This window comes from Rutilus rutilus, assembly GCF_951802725.1.
Source record: "Rutilus rutilus genome assembly, chromosome: 24".
NCBI lineage: Eukaryota > Metazoa > Chordata > Actinopteri > Cypriniformes > Leuciscidae > Rutilus > Rutilus rutilus.
In genome coordinates this window covers 27109378-27126015 of record NC_140228.1, presented here as the reverse complement: position 1 = coordinate 27126015, position 16638 = coordinate 27109378, and the positions used below count along the sequence as shown (strand labels likewise).

The window sequence follows — 16638 nt, the reverse complement described above, 5'->3', positions numbered from 1 at the left end:
AGCCGTCAGATCATTATTGTACCTGATTTATATTAATTTATATGTCTTTTCTTTTTAGTGATTGTGTTTTGTAGGGTTGACCTGCCCTTTTCTTTGAAATCACGTTCGTTCTGTTTTGTTAGTGTATTTAGGGTAATTTGTTGGATTTTGACTTGGATACTTCGAGGGAAGTTAAGTTTGATATTTTGTTTATTATCTGTTTTGTTTGTTATTTTGGGCCTTGGGTCTTCCTGAAGATTATACACCCACTGGTTTATGTTACTCTGGAAATAATCACTTTTACTTATATGCTTATCTTCTTTATCTTAATAAAACGTTTATAGTGTTTCTTGAATTTTGGACTCATTGGTTTATCTTTTGGTCTGACGACTGGGCGTGGGAGACATGTTTTTTTTTTTTTTTTATGATTTAACCTAGACGGATCGTAATAGGCGGTTTGGGTTCCTTGCAAACGCAAAGTTTTGAAAACTGGTTTCAAAGTGCAAGTTTTTGAGAATGGGCTCCGCGTCAACAACAAAAACGTGAATCTCTGTAGATGATGACATCATGCACACGTGTTTAGTCTATAGTGTTTCATCGCCATCTAATGGCCTGGCAGCAGAATACAGGGTTTTTAGTCGTTTTCATGGATCTGTGTGAATGGGTAGCCTGGAAATCCAAACCCAAATCTGAAAGATTAATGGTCTGGCGTCGACTAATGAAAATTGCCCAGCTCGAGGGGCGGCACCAAGCATGCATTTGAAAATCTCACTGCACGCAATTGGATAACACTACGACCAATCACAACAAGCCCCATACGCTTAGCTAGAAGCGGAGCTGAGTGGTAGATTAGACTCTTGCCGTATCCGGTCGGCAAAACAGCAAAAACGCCCTTCTTGCAAAGGAACGATTCGAGCGCCGTCTTCTGTTCCTCTTTTAGATAATAAGCCAAGTCTAACTCGTTCATTGTAGCGGCCAAAGCTGTTTCAAACAACTGGTGTTCATCCATAGCCATCTTGCAATGTTTACTAATGACTTCGACATCACAGCGCTGTCGTCATCTGTTTAGCTCACCTCTGGCCCGCCTATATCAGATAACACGATGTGATTGGTGCAGCTCAGATACAAGGGCATATTTAATGAGCATCATTACTCGACACCAGAGTAACTCGCTGAGCAAATTCAATTTGTGCTCTCGCGAGAACTCTGGATTTCCAGGGTGGTGAATGGGGATCGTTTTGACAAAGGAAAGGAAAAACTTCGTTTTGTAAACGTACCCTCAGTCACTCATTGCGAAGTCTTGTTGTAGGTGTTGTAGTGTTGTAGGTCTGAGGAAATGTGTGTAAAACTCTTTACTGCCCTTGTACTTCAGAAATCCCTTTAAAAGTATACATGTGAATTAAACATGGCACAATAGCCTTCATCATCACAGTATGCTAATGCCGATCTAGTACAAGGGATTGATCAATATGCTGATTGAGGACTGTCGGGACACTCCAGGCACAGGATGGTTCTGTCTGGAGAGATGGAGTCGTTTACACCTCAATTGGAAGAATAACAACAACTTTAATGGAGTCAGATTAATTACATTGGGGTCTGAATTAAATAACTGAATTATGCATGTCATACTTCAACTGCTTTTTGTTCCGATTATTGGTTTAAAATAGCAGCGCAAGCTTCCAGCCTTACAGTGTCACATTGCATTTCTGAGCACTTTATCCTGTTCCCGTGCTATAGTGTCAATCTTCTGCCTGTTTCCCTGGATTTCCATGTTTGTCTGTGTCTTGGACTCTGTTGTTATCTGGATTGTTTGCTCTGGGGTCTTTTGACCTTCTGCCTGTTATTTGGATTACGATTGAAAATTTCCCCCAATAAACTACTGCACTTGGATCCTCAACCTGTGTGTTTCAGAGGAGTTACGTGACATGATCTTATTGGGCGTGTTTTTTTAGCAGATTTTTTTACTAAAAATTACTCTGATCTTCCAGTGAAACGACTTATCCAATCATTTAGTCCGCTTAAACCCCGCCCCTGCAAGCTTGCATACATCAAACTCCGCCCACACATCAAAATCCTACAACTGATGCTTTGAAACAAATCCCAGTCCCACATTTTCTTATTTCAATAATCTGTTTCAATGGAATGTATATCAACGGAAGAAAAGTATTGGTGATATGTTTCATAGCGACATTTAGAAACTATAAAAGGAAAGAAAAACATTTTTTTATATATATATATATAATCTTCAAATAAAGCAAATTATGAAACCAAACATTGCTTTCAAAGGAACACCGCTTCCTGTTGCCCAAATACTTTAATGAGAAAGCAAAACTAATGACGATTTTCGCAATTACTCAACAAAATTAGAAAACTGGTTTCTAAGAGAATTCATAACATATTTTAAATCAGCATTAACCAGTAGTAGTGCTGGATTACCTCATCAAACAGCCCAGGTTTCTCACTGCCAGCTTTGACACAATGTGAAAGGCATCCGATGCCAAACCTCAACACATTTGGGTGTGGGGGCCCATCTAATGAAGGACACATGCTGAAAATAACTCGCGTTCTCAGACGCCACTTAATCCCCTTTAATATGCTGGAAAGAAATTAAACACCAATAATAAAACGAAACAGGGAGCTTTGTCGCTTCTGTGGAGCGCCGTGCGCCATTGAGACCTCAAACATCTCCAGAGGAACAGGAGTCTGTGGTTCATGTTCTCCATAGACATCAGTGTAACCGAACCTGATTATTCCACGTTAACCAGACTAGACAGTGCGTGTCTCGCCCTAAAATGTTCATTCCCTATCTGCATGGACAATAATAGACATGATGTACTCTTGATAAAAACAGTGTGAAATTAAAACCACCTTTTTGTTATACAGTTCACATGGGAACATGGAAAAACTGAATACATCTGAAGGGTATGCCGCTGTTTCCGTTTGTTGCTCACATGCCGAGTGATGTGTTTACCATTTTGTTGAATATACTTATAGACATTATGGTTTAAAGGAAAGACTGGTTTTGCTTAAAAAGTGGAATTAATAGAAAATAAACGGGTGACTTGGCATTAAATAAGAGAAGCCAGATGAGAAAATCCAAACTTTTTTGTCAACTGGCTTTAAAAAATAAAAAATAAAAAAATAAAAAATTCAGAGACAGTGTGTACAAGACATTCAAATCAAAGCATAATGTTCTCCTGGGGCATCCAAAAACCCAAATGTTAATATTGTTGACGAAACGAAGAGTATTTCAAGAATTCAATGAGCACACTTAATACTTTAACGCTGCAGGAAGAAAACTTCATAGCAAAAAAACAGACTTGAATATTCAACGCTCTCAGGTCTAAATTTGGTCATCGTTACGCCATTTATGGCAAATACTGTGGTTCCTGACACTGCTGAGGTCAGCATCTGATTAATCTCCCATGTATTTTGTAGCACAAGACGAATTATGTCTCATATCAAAGACATTTTTAGTCTGCCAAGTCATGGTTTTAAAGCCTCCTTAGGGATTTGCATGAGCAATCACAATGTATAGGTTAAGCAGTGCCGTTTCCTGATGAAATCGGGCCAAAATAAAAAATGGGTGACTCCCAAATTGCTACTGGACCACAGTTTTGCCCCCTCAGGACTGAAGCAATAAACCGAAGGATGTCAATAAATCAACTGACAACATGACACTGCAAGGCCCATTACAAATAAATTGGACAAGACTGCAGAACTGCTACAGCATGTGAGATACAAACCAGCCATAAATGAATGGCTTCCCTTATTCCTGATTGGGGTGTCTAATTAATCACAGTTCATTTGGTGGGGCAGGAGACTGGTAATGATATTTGCTTAAAGCAAAGATTTAAAGGCTTCAACAAGAGGGCCACACCAGACCTCGAATGCTGAATCCAACATTCCCAATCTAACAAGCACAGCAACATATACATATCAATCCACATAAATATATACTGTATATATAGTTTAGAAATAATAGCTTGGTCTTGAGCTTGACAAATGCAGTCATCCTGAGTAATAATTATTTTTAATTATTAAATTACGAGATCGTTTAAATAAAGGTGATAATGCAAAAGCAGGGTTAAATGCACATTATTACGCTTTAGGGGCTAAAAATAAGCACATTGTTGTATTGTTTTAATTATTACAGTTGAGGAAACTTGACAGCTTGGTGACAGTTTGGTGACAGTGAGCTGGACATCAATTTAACCCTCTGGTGTTCTTCTGTCATTAGACAAATACATTACGTGTTGTTGTTTTTTTTGTTGAATTTTTTACTTCTTCAGAATGGTACTACAATTTGGTAAAGGATTTGGCACTTTCAATGTGAACACAAAAACAAATCACGGACATGATTCCAAAAAGTTAAATGGACATGAAAAAAAATAGTCACACTTATACTCCTTGACCGCATTGGAAATGAATGGGAAACGAATTTCATCTAGTGGAAACGTTTGGTACTGCAGCCAAACAAAATTTTACTGAAAGCTCATTTTTTGAGATATCAACCTCAAATGTGGAACTTAACTTGCTTAGATTTATGGCTTTGATTTTCTCACAGTTTTATAGTAAAACATGTTTTGAAAAAAGTAATTTTAAATTTAAAAAAGTATTTTTGTTCTATAACTTTGTTCACTTTCTTGCACTTCAGCAATAATTTGTATCTTAATCTTTAATAAAGTATCTTTTTTTAAAAGAGATCAAACTTGAGTCTGAGCTACAAAGCATTCATGTCGGGAATTAAATTTTCAGGTAAATGCTCAAAACGTGAATGAATGGATTATAACTACAGCATAAATACAATTTAGTACCATAAAATCTCCTAAAAATACAAAACATTAAATAAAAAAAACCTTATCAAACTAAAATGCAGTACATTCGATTCATTTAAATAAAAAAGGAGCCCCAGATTAAGGAAATTACCTGTGTTTTAAAATATCTACTCTTCATGCTATGTTAATTTCATGTTAGATGTTGGTTTCTAATCTCTAATAACTATTAGTTTATCTCCCCAAGGAACATCGCATTATGGTCTTTACTGCCTTAAGTAATGCGCATTTCAAATTTTTAACCTTGGGTCAACACAAGTTAAGACAGATGTTCACAGTTATGCTCTTATTTTTACAAAAAAAGTAATGCCCCAATGTTTTGTCAAACAGACATGGCTTCAGTTTGATAAAACCATGAAACATGAACATCATATCTACCGTATCTATTACATTAAATATAGAACAAATTAAGTTTTGCCTAAATCTAATTGAGAGGGAAATGATCACTTTGGATTTAATTTGATCTAATTTGATAGAGTTGGAGATTATGCTTCCAGGAATTCTCTGGGGAATGGATACGAGTGGGAGACTTTTACTCTACTTCATAGATGCATTTAAACGGTATCATCATCTTTAATACTCACATCCACAGGTTTAAGAGTCAGCAAAACACACAGAAGGCACGATGACGACAATCAATTAAAGAGGCTTGTCCTGAAAATCCCTGTCAAGTGAACATTTGAGTCTGATAAATCAAACTGCACTTGTTGAAACTAAGCATTCCAGACTGATTTTACACTCAAGAAGAAAGTGAAAAATCCTTTCAGAAGGGGAAAATTAAACGATACAGGATGAGCACAGTAAATCATTCCAATTTAACTGTCCAGCATCCACAATTTAATGCGGTCTTGTGGGTTACGCCTCCAGGTCTTTATAAGCGGCGGGAGACATGGGAATTTGGCTGTGATTTGCGATCTTACAGAGAACAGCTGAGAAAAATGCAGTCTTTGAGTTCACTTCAACGTCAACCACAAGAGATGCCACTGAAGTGTTGACACGATGTAACAACTTGCATGAAATGTATGAGCAATGCAAACATCAGACTACCGTTTGCTGAACTTCTTTGATGGGTTTGAATTTTTTGCGTGTGGATGGATGTTGTAATTTTACTTTACTACTACATGTTTTCATTTAAACAAAAGCAGACATTTCTCAGTAGTTCTAAAACAGTATTAAATCCAGATGCATCATGTAGTAAAAAATATTATATACATGCAAAAGTAAAAAAAAAAAAGCATGGCAATTTGACCAAAACTGGCGTCTTTTTACAGCCCTGACGAGGGTTTATGAAAGGCAGCGCACACTGAGAGATGTGTAACCGGCTGCAGAAATGCTGATTTCCATTTCCTTATCAAGTTGACTGCAGGATTTATGGGTGCCTGACACGTGAAACCAATCACCAAAGCAGCCAGCGTGGTGACAATGCCCATCCGCTTCAGATTAGCGTGGCTACAGAACAATTTTCAAGTAAAGAGTGGCTTCCTTTATGAGTGTGATTAACAAAAAAAAAATCTGACAGTAAAGTAAATTAGCCTTTTCATAAGGGCCATACAGCTGAAAACATTAGGGTTTATGGATTAAATGCAGGCCAGATTTAGAATCCCAAAGGCGTGTCTACAGTACTGAGATGTAAACGTGATGAAGAACACATCAGCTTTTTGTTCCTCCAATTCTACAAACACACAACTCTGTTCATTCATGTAATGGAGCGAATTATTATACATTGTAAAAGAGAAAATACTACAAATGCATCTAAAACCTTTATAAACGTATAACGAGTGAAGGCGCGGTGACATTTACTTGCCTATTTTATCGGGCAAAAATCCAATTTCAATTGGAATCCACACGAATTTCGCATGAGGGTGAAATATTTCTCAATGCAAGTTGGTCAGTCGAATTTGTAGCGTTCATCAAAAGAAAGCTGCTTGTGCTTAGTTTGAGACAGAGCCATAGAGAGAAAGAGTTGCGACACTCCCATAGACCTCCGTTGTAAAAAATGGCGGCGCTTTTAACCGCCTACTTCCGTGATTTGAAGATCGGATTAGTTCCAAACACTGTCATTTGGTCGTTGGACACCATTCACTTACATTGCTGCGCGTCGAGTTGTTCCAGAGGTAAATTGCTGAAATATCGACCTCTTTTGAATTGTCAACTGTCTATATTGTATCAGAGGCCCTTTGCGATGCTTATACTGGTCTTCATTTGTATATGCACGGCGTAATTATTTATATTTTATGTTGGTTGTTTCAACCAATTTTCAAGCACTGCCTGCTAGCTAGCTAGCGCGACTTCGTCAGCTGTGACAGTAAGAGCTCGGTAATGAATCGCTGCCACATTTATAGCGACTTAATTAATTTTAATATTAATCTTAATTAAATTTTTTGGGATATACTAACTTTTCATTATGTTTTGTTGTCTTGAGTGAAGCAGCTTGTGTGAACAATGCTGGACCTCTAGGATTGTTATGGCCATCAGCAGTCCTGTCTGTTTCATGGATCACCTGCCCCTGGTTTTTGTTTTTCTTGTTCACACACACTCACACAAGCACACATTTTTTGTTGTCTGTCATATTGTTTAATAAAACATATTTTATTTGAAAACCTTCATTTGTATCAGCCATGCTTAATTGATGTCTCAATAGCTGTAACAGAAGTTACAAGTGTTTTGTTAGTGAATTGCTTAAGTTACTTGGATTGAGTTACAGCTACCCTTACTCTTAGCCTACTCTGTACACTAACCCAGAGCCATAGAGGAAAATCTTCGCTCTGCACTTATCTATGTATAGACCCAAACATAAAAGCGTAAATTCATTTTTAATCTGTTATAGTTTTGATAATATGTGTATGGCTTAATCTTAAAATTATATTCTTAGTCTTAACATGATCATGTTTCACGTTGTGGTCCTGAGGGTGGCCACTTTCATCAGAAGAAGTGAGCTATAGCTTCTAAGCGGATTCTGAACGGACCGCCACCGCAGACCTCTTTGCGTGATCAAAGGTAGGCTAATGGCTGAATCGGAATTTATATGCAAAATCACGGGAATCAATAGCCTAATACAGCCCAGTTGTGCTAAAATAAATATCATGAGACGTCCATCATCAGATGAATGATATGGAAAAGTTAGAGCCGCTAAAGCCAGTGCTACTACCCATGCGAACATGAACACTAAGCTTTTCCCTCCAAAAATATAGCCTAAAACTTATCTCCAAATGCAAAACTGACATTAACAAAATACAATAATGCAATAACAGCTGAAAAAGTACTTGGGTGTGTTTTATTTTATATTTACCGTTCAATAATACAATCGCTGCTGTCTGTCCCATAGAAGAACATGACAGCCAGCGTATGTTTTGGAACTATTGGGGCTTACATGAACCACGTGACAGCCATAGCGGCGACATCAAAGAGTGTCGCAACTCTTTCTCTCTATGGCTCTGGTTTGAGAGTGACTGTGTGAAACTGCTCACACAATTGCTACACTCTTGCCAATTTACCTTTTTTGCCCACAAAATGTCAAATTTCACTGCAAATGTGACCATGCCTTGATAGATTTTAATTGGAACAAGATTTTATATTTTCTTCTGTGTTGTGGGCGGTTGCCAGGGCGTTCCTATACTGTTGCTAGGGCGTTTTGGGTGTGTTTTTTAAAGGGGTCATGACATTTTTTTTAATTTTTTTTTTATACGTTTCTTGAGGTTTAATTATGTCATTTATAAAAAAAATTGCACAAAGAAAAACAAACAAATATATATGCAGAAAAACTATTATTTTCAACCTACATTTCTGTCTAAAATTACCCATTTTTAACCCGCGGCTCCTTTAAAGTCCCCCTGTAGTCAATAATTTTATCCCTTAAAACTCATCTTTGATCACCAAAATGACATTTAAACTTTTTTATCTGAAAAAAAAAAAATTCTTCATGCCTTAAAATAGCTTGAATGTAACTCTACACCCTTGCCTCATTTAGTATACGCGGTTCTATGAATATGCAAATGAGCCCCGCCTCCACTCACTCACTCAGCTCAGAGATCCACTCGTTGACGATCACACTTTGATCTGATTGGTTACAAGGTAGTTTGTGACGTCAGAAACAGCGATTTCAAAGCGTGTTTTTGAGACTGTCTTTGGTTCACTGCAGTTTTAAGGAGAAAATACTCAGCAATGGTGTTGACTTATGAACTTACACATGGTTTGTCTTAAAGCACATTAAAAACACCACATAGAGATATAAACAACATTAAAGGGATAGTTCACTTTAAAATGCAAATTCTGTCATCATATACTCACCCTCAGGTTGCTTCAAACCTGTATGAATTTATTTCTTCTGCTGAACACAAAGGAAGATATTTTGAAGAATGTCAGTAACCAAACAGTTAACTGGTCCCATTGACTTCCATAGTAGGAAAAAAAAATACTATGGAAGTCAATGGGACCAGTTAACTGTTTGGTTACTGACATTTTTCAAAATATCTTCCTTTGTGTTCAGCAGAAGAAATAAATTCATACAGGTTTGAAACAACTTGTGAATATGAGTATATGATGGTGAGTATATGATGACAGAATTTGCATTTTAAAGTGAACTATCCCTTTAAAAGCTGGATTTTCACCACAGGGGGACTTTAATTTAATATCTGAATTCCAGTGTTTAGTACTCCCAATTTCTAATTAAAAATGTGAAAACAAGCAGCTTTGTCATAATTACAGCAGACACTGTGGTAATGGCTTATATCTGGGAGCCTTTGCTATACAGTGAATGTCGTCACCTGTAATGGAGCAATAGATGAGTCGAGGGGCTTCCTCACTCAACTCCTCGTACCCGAGTCCCATCTCATTCAGCTTCCCGGGCAAGTAATTCTCCACCAGAACATCACAGACTTTGGCAAGCTGACAAAAGACAGAGAGAGAGAATAAAGTGTGACAGACTAGGTGTTTAAGCCAAGCGTTATTTAATGCGTTATGAACTTTACCTCAGTTACAAGTTTGGTCCCCTTTGGATCTTTCAGATTAACAGCAATGCTCTGCAAGACAGATGAATGAGGGGAGCAGAGTTATAACGGCAGAAGTCATGATCCTAAGAGTTTTAAAAACCTGATATAAAAAAATAAAAAACTTATTTTGGTGTTATATGAAAAGATTAATCGCATCCAAAATAAAAGTTTGTGTTTACATAAAATATGTGTGTGTACTGTGTATAATTATTTTGTATATATAAATACACCCCCATGCATGTATATATTTAAGAATAATGTGTTATTTTTATATAATATATATATATATTATATATATATATATATATATATATATATATATATATATATATATATATATATATATATATATATATATATATATACAGTGCAATGCATAAGTGAATACACCCATGCTAAAGTTGACTAAAAAGGAAATTGAACTTAATGCCTTAATTTAAAAAATTAGGAAAAAATCCAACCTTTAAGGACACCAATTTTCTTTGTGAATGAATAATGTATCGTAAATAAATAAATGTTCTTCCTTAAAATACATGGTGCATAAGTCTGGACACCCCTATGTTAAATTCCCATAGAGGCAGATTTTTATTTTTAAGTATTTTTTTTTAAAAAAATGTAGGATACTATGCATCCTGATAAAGTTCCCTTGGCCTTTGGAATTAAAATAGCCCCACATCATCACATAGCCTTCACCATACCTAGAGATTGGCATGGGGTACTTTCCATAAGATCATCTCTCAATGCAAATCAAACCAGCTATTAGGCTAACTGAAATAAAACCATGCCAATCTCTAGGTATGGTGAAGGCTATGTGATGATGTGGGGCTATTTTAATTCCAAAGGCCAAGGGAACTTTATCAGGATGCATAGTATCCTAAAAAAAATTTTTTTAAATACTTAAAAATAAAAATCTGCCTGCCTCTATGGGAATTTAACATAGGGGTGTCCAAATTTATGCACCATGTATTTTAAGGAAGAACATTTATTTATTTACGATACATTATTCATTCACAAAGAAAATTGGTGTCCTTAAAGGTTGGATTTTTCCTAATTTTTTTAATTAAGGCATTAAGTTCAATTTCCAAAATATGATTTTTTATTCCTCTTTTTAGTCAACTTTAGCATGGGTGTATTCACTTATGCATTGCACTGTGTATATATATACATGCAAATATTTCTTAATTATGTATATACATGTGTGTGTATTTATATATACAAAATAATTATACACAGTACACACACATATTTATTGTAAACACAAACTTTTATTTTGGATGCGATTAATCGCAATTAATCTTTTCACAGCCCTAAAAATAATTAATATTGTTTAATGCAAATTAGTTTCTAAATGCTCTTTAATGCGCTGAATTATGGTTACAAACCAAACTCTGACATTAAGAACAAACCCCCCTTTTAATAAAACTTAATATGGCTTTTCTGGAATATTTTAGATCATATGCCAAGCAATGGTGTAAGGAACCATGCCATGAGGTGAAAGAATCACTGAATCAGTTTTTGAACAGGTTCTTTGAAATGAATTGTTCAAAAGAACCGATTCTTGTAATCAAATCAACTCATCAAAAAAAACTAATACTTTTTAAACCATATTAAAAAATATTTAAACCATATTTGGCTTTTCATTTATGTTACAAAGGCGTATAACTGTTTGTACACCAAGCAATGGTGTAAGGAACCATGCCATGAGGTAAAAGAATCACTGAATCAGGTTCTTTGAAATGAATTGTTCATAAAACCAAAACTTAACAAAAATACCTTTTTGTTCCTGTTCACACTCAGAAAATAGGCGCTCTCTTCACCCACAAACGGAGGGCCCCAGGCTCTCGTGTCGTCCCCGGAGCCTGTCACACATTCACATCTCAATACAACTCACTAGACTTCATTGTTCACTGCAGTCAGACACTGTTTAGATCTAAACTCAGACTCATTTTTACAGGAACTGGCAACGTGACGTGTTTAATATGATAAGTGTCACTATAGTGCAGCCGTTTAACATGGAAACAGGATCACCCACCTCAAAATATTCGCTCTAGAGGCACGCTTGGTCATATATTACTTTAATATAAGCAAGCAAAACTTAATGAAAGGGGATTTGTTTTGTTTTTTTAGCTTGAAAGTCTCAGTCCTAATTCAATTTCATTATATTGAAAACACTGGCAGGGATATTCTTTCAAATGTAAAAAAAAAAAAGGAAGGAAGACATGACGGTGAGGAAATAATGGTAGAATTTCTATTTTCGGGATAAACCCAACCCTTGAAATGATGCCAACATCTTCTTAAACTAAAATTCAAGCAATATCTCTCATTTAAAAGAATTCACATTTCCAGAAACCTCACCTGGTCGCTCAACTTTGATCACTTCTGCTCCCAAATCTCCTAATATCATAGTAGCAAAAGGTCCGGCCAGAACTCTGCATTGAACATCATAATGATAGTGTTTAATATTAAACATTTACGAGCATATAAAGAGCTTACACTCCAGGGCAAAAAAAATTATAAATAAAAATGTGCCAAGCCAATAATGGCTAAATATTTCTTGATTTAAATGGTACTAACAATTTTAATCACAAATCACTGGTCAGGAAGTTAGAAACAATTGCACAAATACAGTAGATAAAGTAACTAAGCTTTAAACCTTTCTTTAAATGTTTAAGCCATGTTGGTAAACTTGCAGAAGAGAAGAAGAGTCAGTGTTGTTCCACTCAATGTTAATTGTCTGAGTTTAATGTGAGATCAAATAACAAATAACATTGTCATGTTAAAAAAAAAAAAAAAAACATCTGATCATTCCTCTTTACATAACAACTTTTCAGTTGTGGGAAGCAAGCCATTCTGCTCCAAAGCATTAAATGACGTTTCCCAGAGAAGCAGCAGCTTAAACAGTCTCTTCCTCCATGCTTTACTGTGGTAGAGATGCATTTATTATTATATCTGCCAGCAGATTTTCAGACAGCGCTCTGAAGAATCATCATGTAACTCCTGTTTCATTGAGATTCATCACTCACACACAACTCTGCTGAACCACTCTGAATCAAACTTCATATATTCTGCCAAAAACTTCATTCTGTCTTTGATGCAGTAGTGCATTTGCTTAAATTAAAAGCTTAGTGTTTTACCATTTTGGGGCTTGGCTCAATTTTTTTTTTTACCAGAAGTGTAAATTTTCTATTTTATTTAGTGGCCACATAACATGATATGAATGCACATACCTTGTCAGATCTAAGACTTTAACGCCATCTAGTGGTCTGATCTGACCTTCACCTGTATTCATGGGGAATGAGTTTGCATGATTATTATTATTAACAATCAATGAGTCCGGTAATTAATTGTATTCTGGAAATTCATTACAAATTACAAATATATATTACAACTACATAATCCTGTTTTATTCAGCACAAAAAGAGAGTTGATCCCTGGATCAACGTTCAGCTTGATTATATGATTAACAAAAGACTGGAATCATACGTTATCTGGCTTGACAAAGGGCCAGTGGGTTAAATAGTAACTTGTTGATCCTTTAAGAAATCAGTTGTAAACAAGTTCAATATTTTAGGATTGTTTACCATTTACTTTAGTTTTTCCTTTTAAATACGGAGGGTTGTTCCATAAAAGACGCTTAGAAAAGCGGGGATTAAACTCCAAAACCGAACTTGAATGAGCCTAACAAATAAGTTGGGGCTAAAGTGGTTCCATAAAAGGTAATTGAAGTTCACGCAATCTCACTAATTTGATCCAGGTTTATCTAGTCTAGATAATTGCGTGTGCACGCGTTTCTGAAGCAGCCCTAGATGTCGATCGTGGATCAAATCGATCCACCATCAAACAGCGTATATTTTGTGCTGTTTTATGCGTTTGTGACATGTTTTTTTTTTTTTCTCAGTGCAAAACTTACATTTTACAGTTATATTCTCCATCTGTAAATGTTAGAAAGTCGTCCAAATGTATCCATTTTGCTGCTAATCTTCATATTGAACTAGCGCTGCTGCGCGCATGCGCCCCAAATAGGAGCGCAATAACTGACTAAAATATACATTTTGCTTGGAAAATTAATATGCAATATTTTATAACACCAGAAATATCTTCTAATTATAATAATTTATCTTTAGGATGTTGGATAAGTTGCAGTGAACTTCTAGCTCATTACACTCATACATTTTATACTTCTAATAAAATAAATTGAACAGAAGTAGCCTAATTCAGGGATGATTTTTTTTAAGAAACTAAATATATAAAGATACAAAATAAAGTTTTGGGTATAGGACCTATGCTTCTTAATAAAGATGAAGTATACTTATTTAGAATGCTGAGAATTACAGATTTTAATGCAATAATTTTTTGGAGAAAGCAAGAATCCCCAGTTTTAAATGAGTGGTTAGATTTAGTTTCTAAAGTACACTATGGAGAGGATAACATGAAATTAAGAGCAAATGTATACATTTTGAAAAGATATGTGCAGCTCTAAAATCAACAAATATTCCATAAAATAAAGGAATATTAGCCTACATTATCTACATTTTTATATAACCCTCCCTCCCTTTTATTTCTAGTTATTTGTTATTTAATTTATTTACTTATTTAATATTGAATATTTGATATTTAAATAATATTACTTGAATAACTATTAGGAATTATGTGTCATTATAAGAGTTTGATATAAATATGTGAATGTTACATTTTTATTAATATTTATTTATTGTTTTTTGTCTTTTCCCCTTAAATCATTATGTAAAAGTGTCTAAATATGTACTTTTTGGTTATTGTTCTAATTATGTGTTTTTTAGGCTATGTGTTGTTGGGTATTATCACAAAAGAAAAAAAGTAGAAGGAAAAATAAGGAATATTTATTGGGGGAAAATATGTGTCTTTAAAGGAACTGTCCATTTGTATATTTGGACATTAGATGTGCCTTATTTATAATTTTAAACCTACAAGTGTATTTTTATGATAGCAATAACTGTAAAGGGACTATTGTAATGGGGTAAACCAAATGTAGGCTAATATACTGTCAATTACTAAGCTCAGATTCATCTTACCAGTTAAAATGTATACTGTGCTTTTGTAATTATTTATTTTTAATTTTGTGATTTTAACTTCTGCTTTAAAAAGCTTTTTTTTAGATTGTGTTCTAATGTTCTTCTAATAATCATAAACATGTACTACAGCTGCCAAACAAAACCAGAGAGAAATGTATTCATAAATCTTTAAAACAATCTAATTAAATCTTGGGCACAAAACATTCAGCCAGTAAAAAAAGAAAACCTGTAGTATATATATTGTATTTATCTATCTATCTATCTATCTATCTATCTATCTATCTATCTATCTATCTATCTATATATATATATATATATATATATATAGGTCTATATTGTCTAATTTATCATTGTAGCCTTATTTACAGTAAGTTGATTTTCTGTATACTGTGTATTTATTTTTGGACTAATATAATGGTTAATAGAGTCCAATAATGGTATGAGAGAGTATCAGTGGTAATATCATTGTGTTCTTGTCGGTCAGTGTTAGAGGATCTGTGTAACAACTGAGGCTTAGCCTGACAGTTAGCCTGCTCTGGACCAGGCTAGTTTCCCAGCATAAGTTGCCAGGGTAACTGAGTTTGAACTATTTTAAGTTTGCTTTATGAAACAGAATCCACCGACAATAAGTCTGACTAACCAAAATAAGCCTGGCTTGTATTCTAATCTTGTTTTATGGAACAGCCCTCAGGAGTTATGTAGGTGCGCGTACACGTGTCACAACATAAACACGCAAAACAATTACATTACAACAAACCAAGTGTTGTATCGTTTTCATGAAGTAAGATGTGCATACATCTATTTACACCATAAAATAAAGCAGTATCATGATGAAGTAAACGATTGTAAAATTCATTTAGAGCACTAAAATGTTCCTGAAGGTTTGATGATGATCACAACCAACTGATGTGTCGCGCGCGCGCGCGTCTGTTACACTAGCGGGATAATAATGGTCGGATTAAAATACAGGAGCTACCTTGCAGCTTGGCAGTGAATGGTCTTCTTATATTCACATAGTTCGTCTTACTCGATTGTAGAAACTGTGATGTTCTGCTTAGATAAGATAAAACTCTTATAAGAGCGCTTCCCGACATGTTGACGCAGGCAACGCAAAGCGACGTCTATAAAAGCCCCGCCTCCACGCGTACATTTGGACAAGAATACATGGACGAATCTTTCAAATCTTTGCAAGTGAGTTCTGCGGTTATGTCGACACATTTGACAGCACATAAAGGGCCTTCAAGACAGAAATGACTACTGACTGCTATGAAACACAGAGTCAATGCAAACCTTGGATTTCATTCATTGGAACGCATTCAAATTTTAGGACATGTTTTGTCTTACATTGTGTGTATTTGTTTAAATCTATAAATTACAGTAATTGTTACCTAAGATACTTGTAAAGCGACTGATTTGGTGAATCTGTTGTAGCGCTGAGAAAAGTAACATCTATCACATGACCACACAACTCTTCAGTGGCGGACTGATGAGTGACTTTAATAAACGTTGAATTAACACTACATAACGCATAGTAATATAATATAGGCTATTATTATATATTTCTTACTATATAATATTATAGTATTATATAATAAGGAAATAAACCGGGCTTTTCCTTTCGTTTTGGCCTACAACTCGACGTCATCACTGAAAAGCCACGAGGTTTTAGTAGGTTAAGAACTACATTTCCCACAAACCGTCACGCAGTGCGCAATGAACCACAAAAACGTCAACAACTTTTCTTCTATTCATTTTAAAATTAAATTAAAAGAAGATATTTTGATG

At 35.2% G+C, this 16638-nt stretch overlaps 1 protein-coding gene across 1 annotated transcript in view; it reads right to left on the bottom strand.

The window, feature by feature from the left end:
* Positions 1-15999, bottom strand: part of sugct (succinyl-CoA:glutarate-CoA transferase) — a 139173-nt gene extending 123174 nt beyond the window's left edge. The window contains exons 1-6 of the mRNA XM_084398685.1: positions 15830-15999; positions 13030-13081; positions 12158-12231; positions 11576-11661; positions 9782-9832; positions 9578-9698 (exon numbers count right to left, since the gene is read on the bottom strand). Of these exons, the coding sequence (XP_084254811.1) occupies positions 9578-9698; positions 9782-9832; positions 11576-11661; positions 12158-12231; positions 13030-13081; positions 15830-15947 (502 nt within the window). The 5' untranslated portion in view covers positions 15948-15999. The remainder of the gene's footprint in view (positions 1-9577; positions 9699-9781; positions 9833-11575; positions 11662-12157; positions 12232-13029; positions 13082-15829) is intronic.
* Positions 16000-16638: the final 639 nt, after the last annotated feature.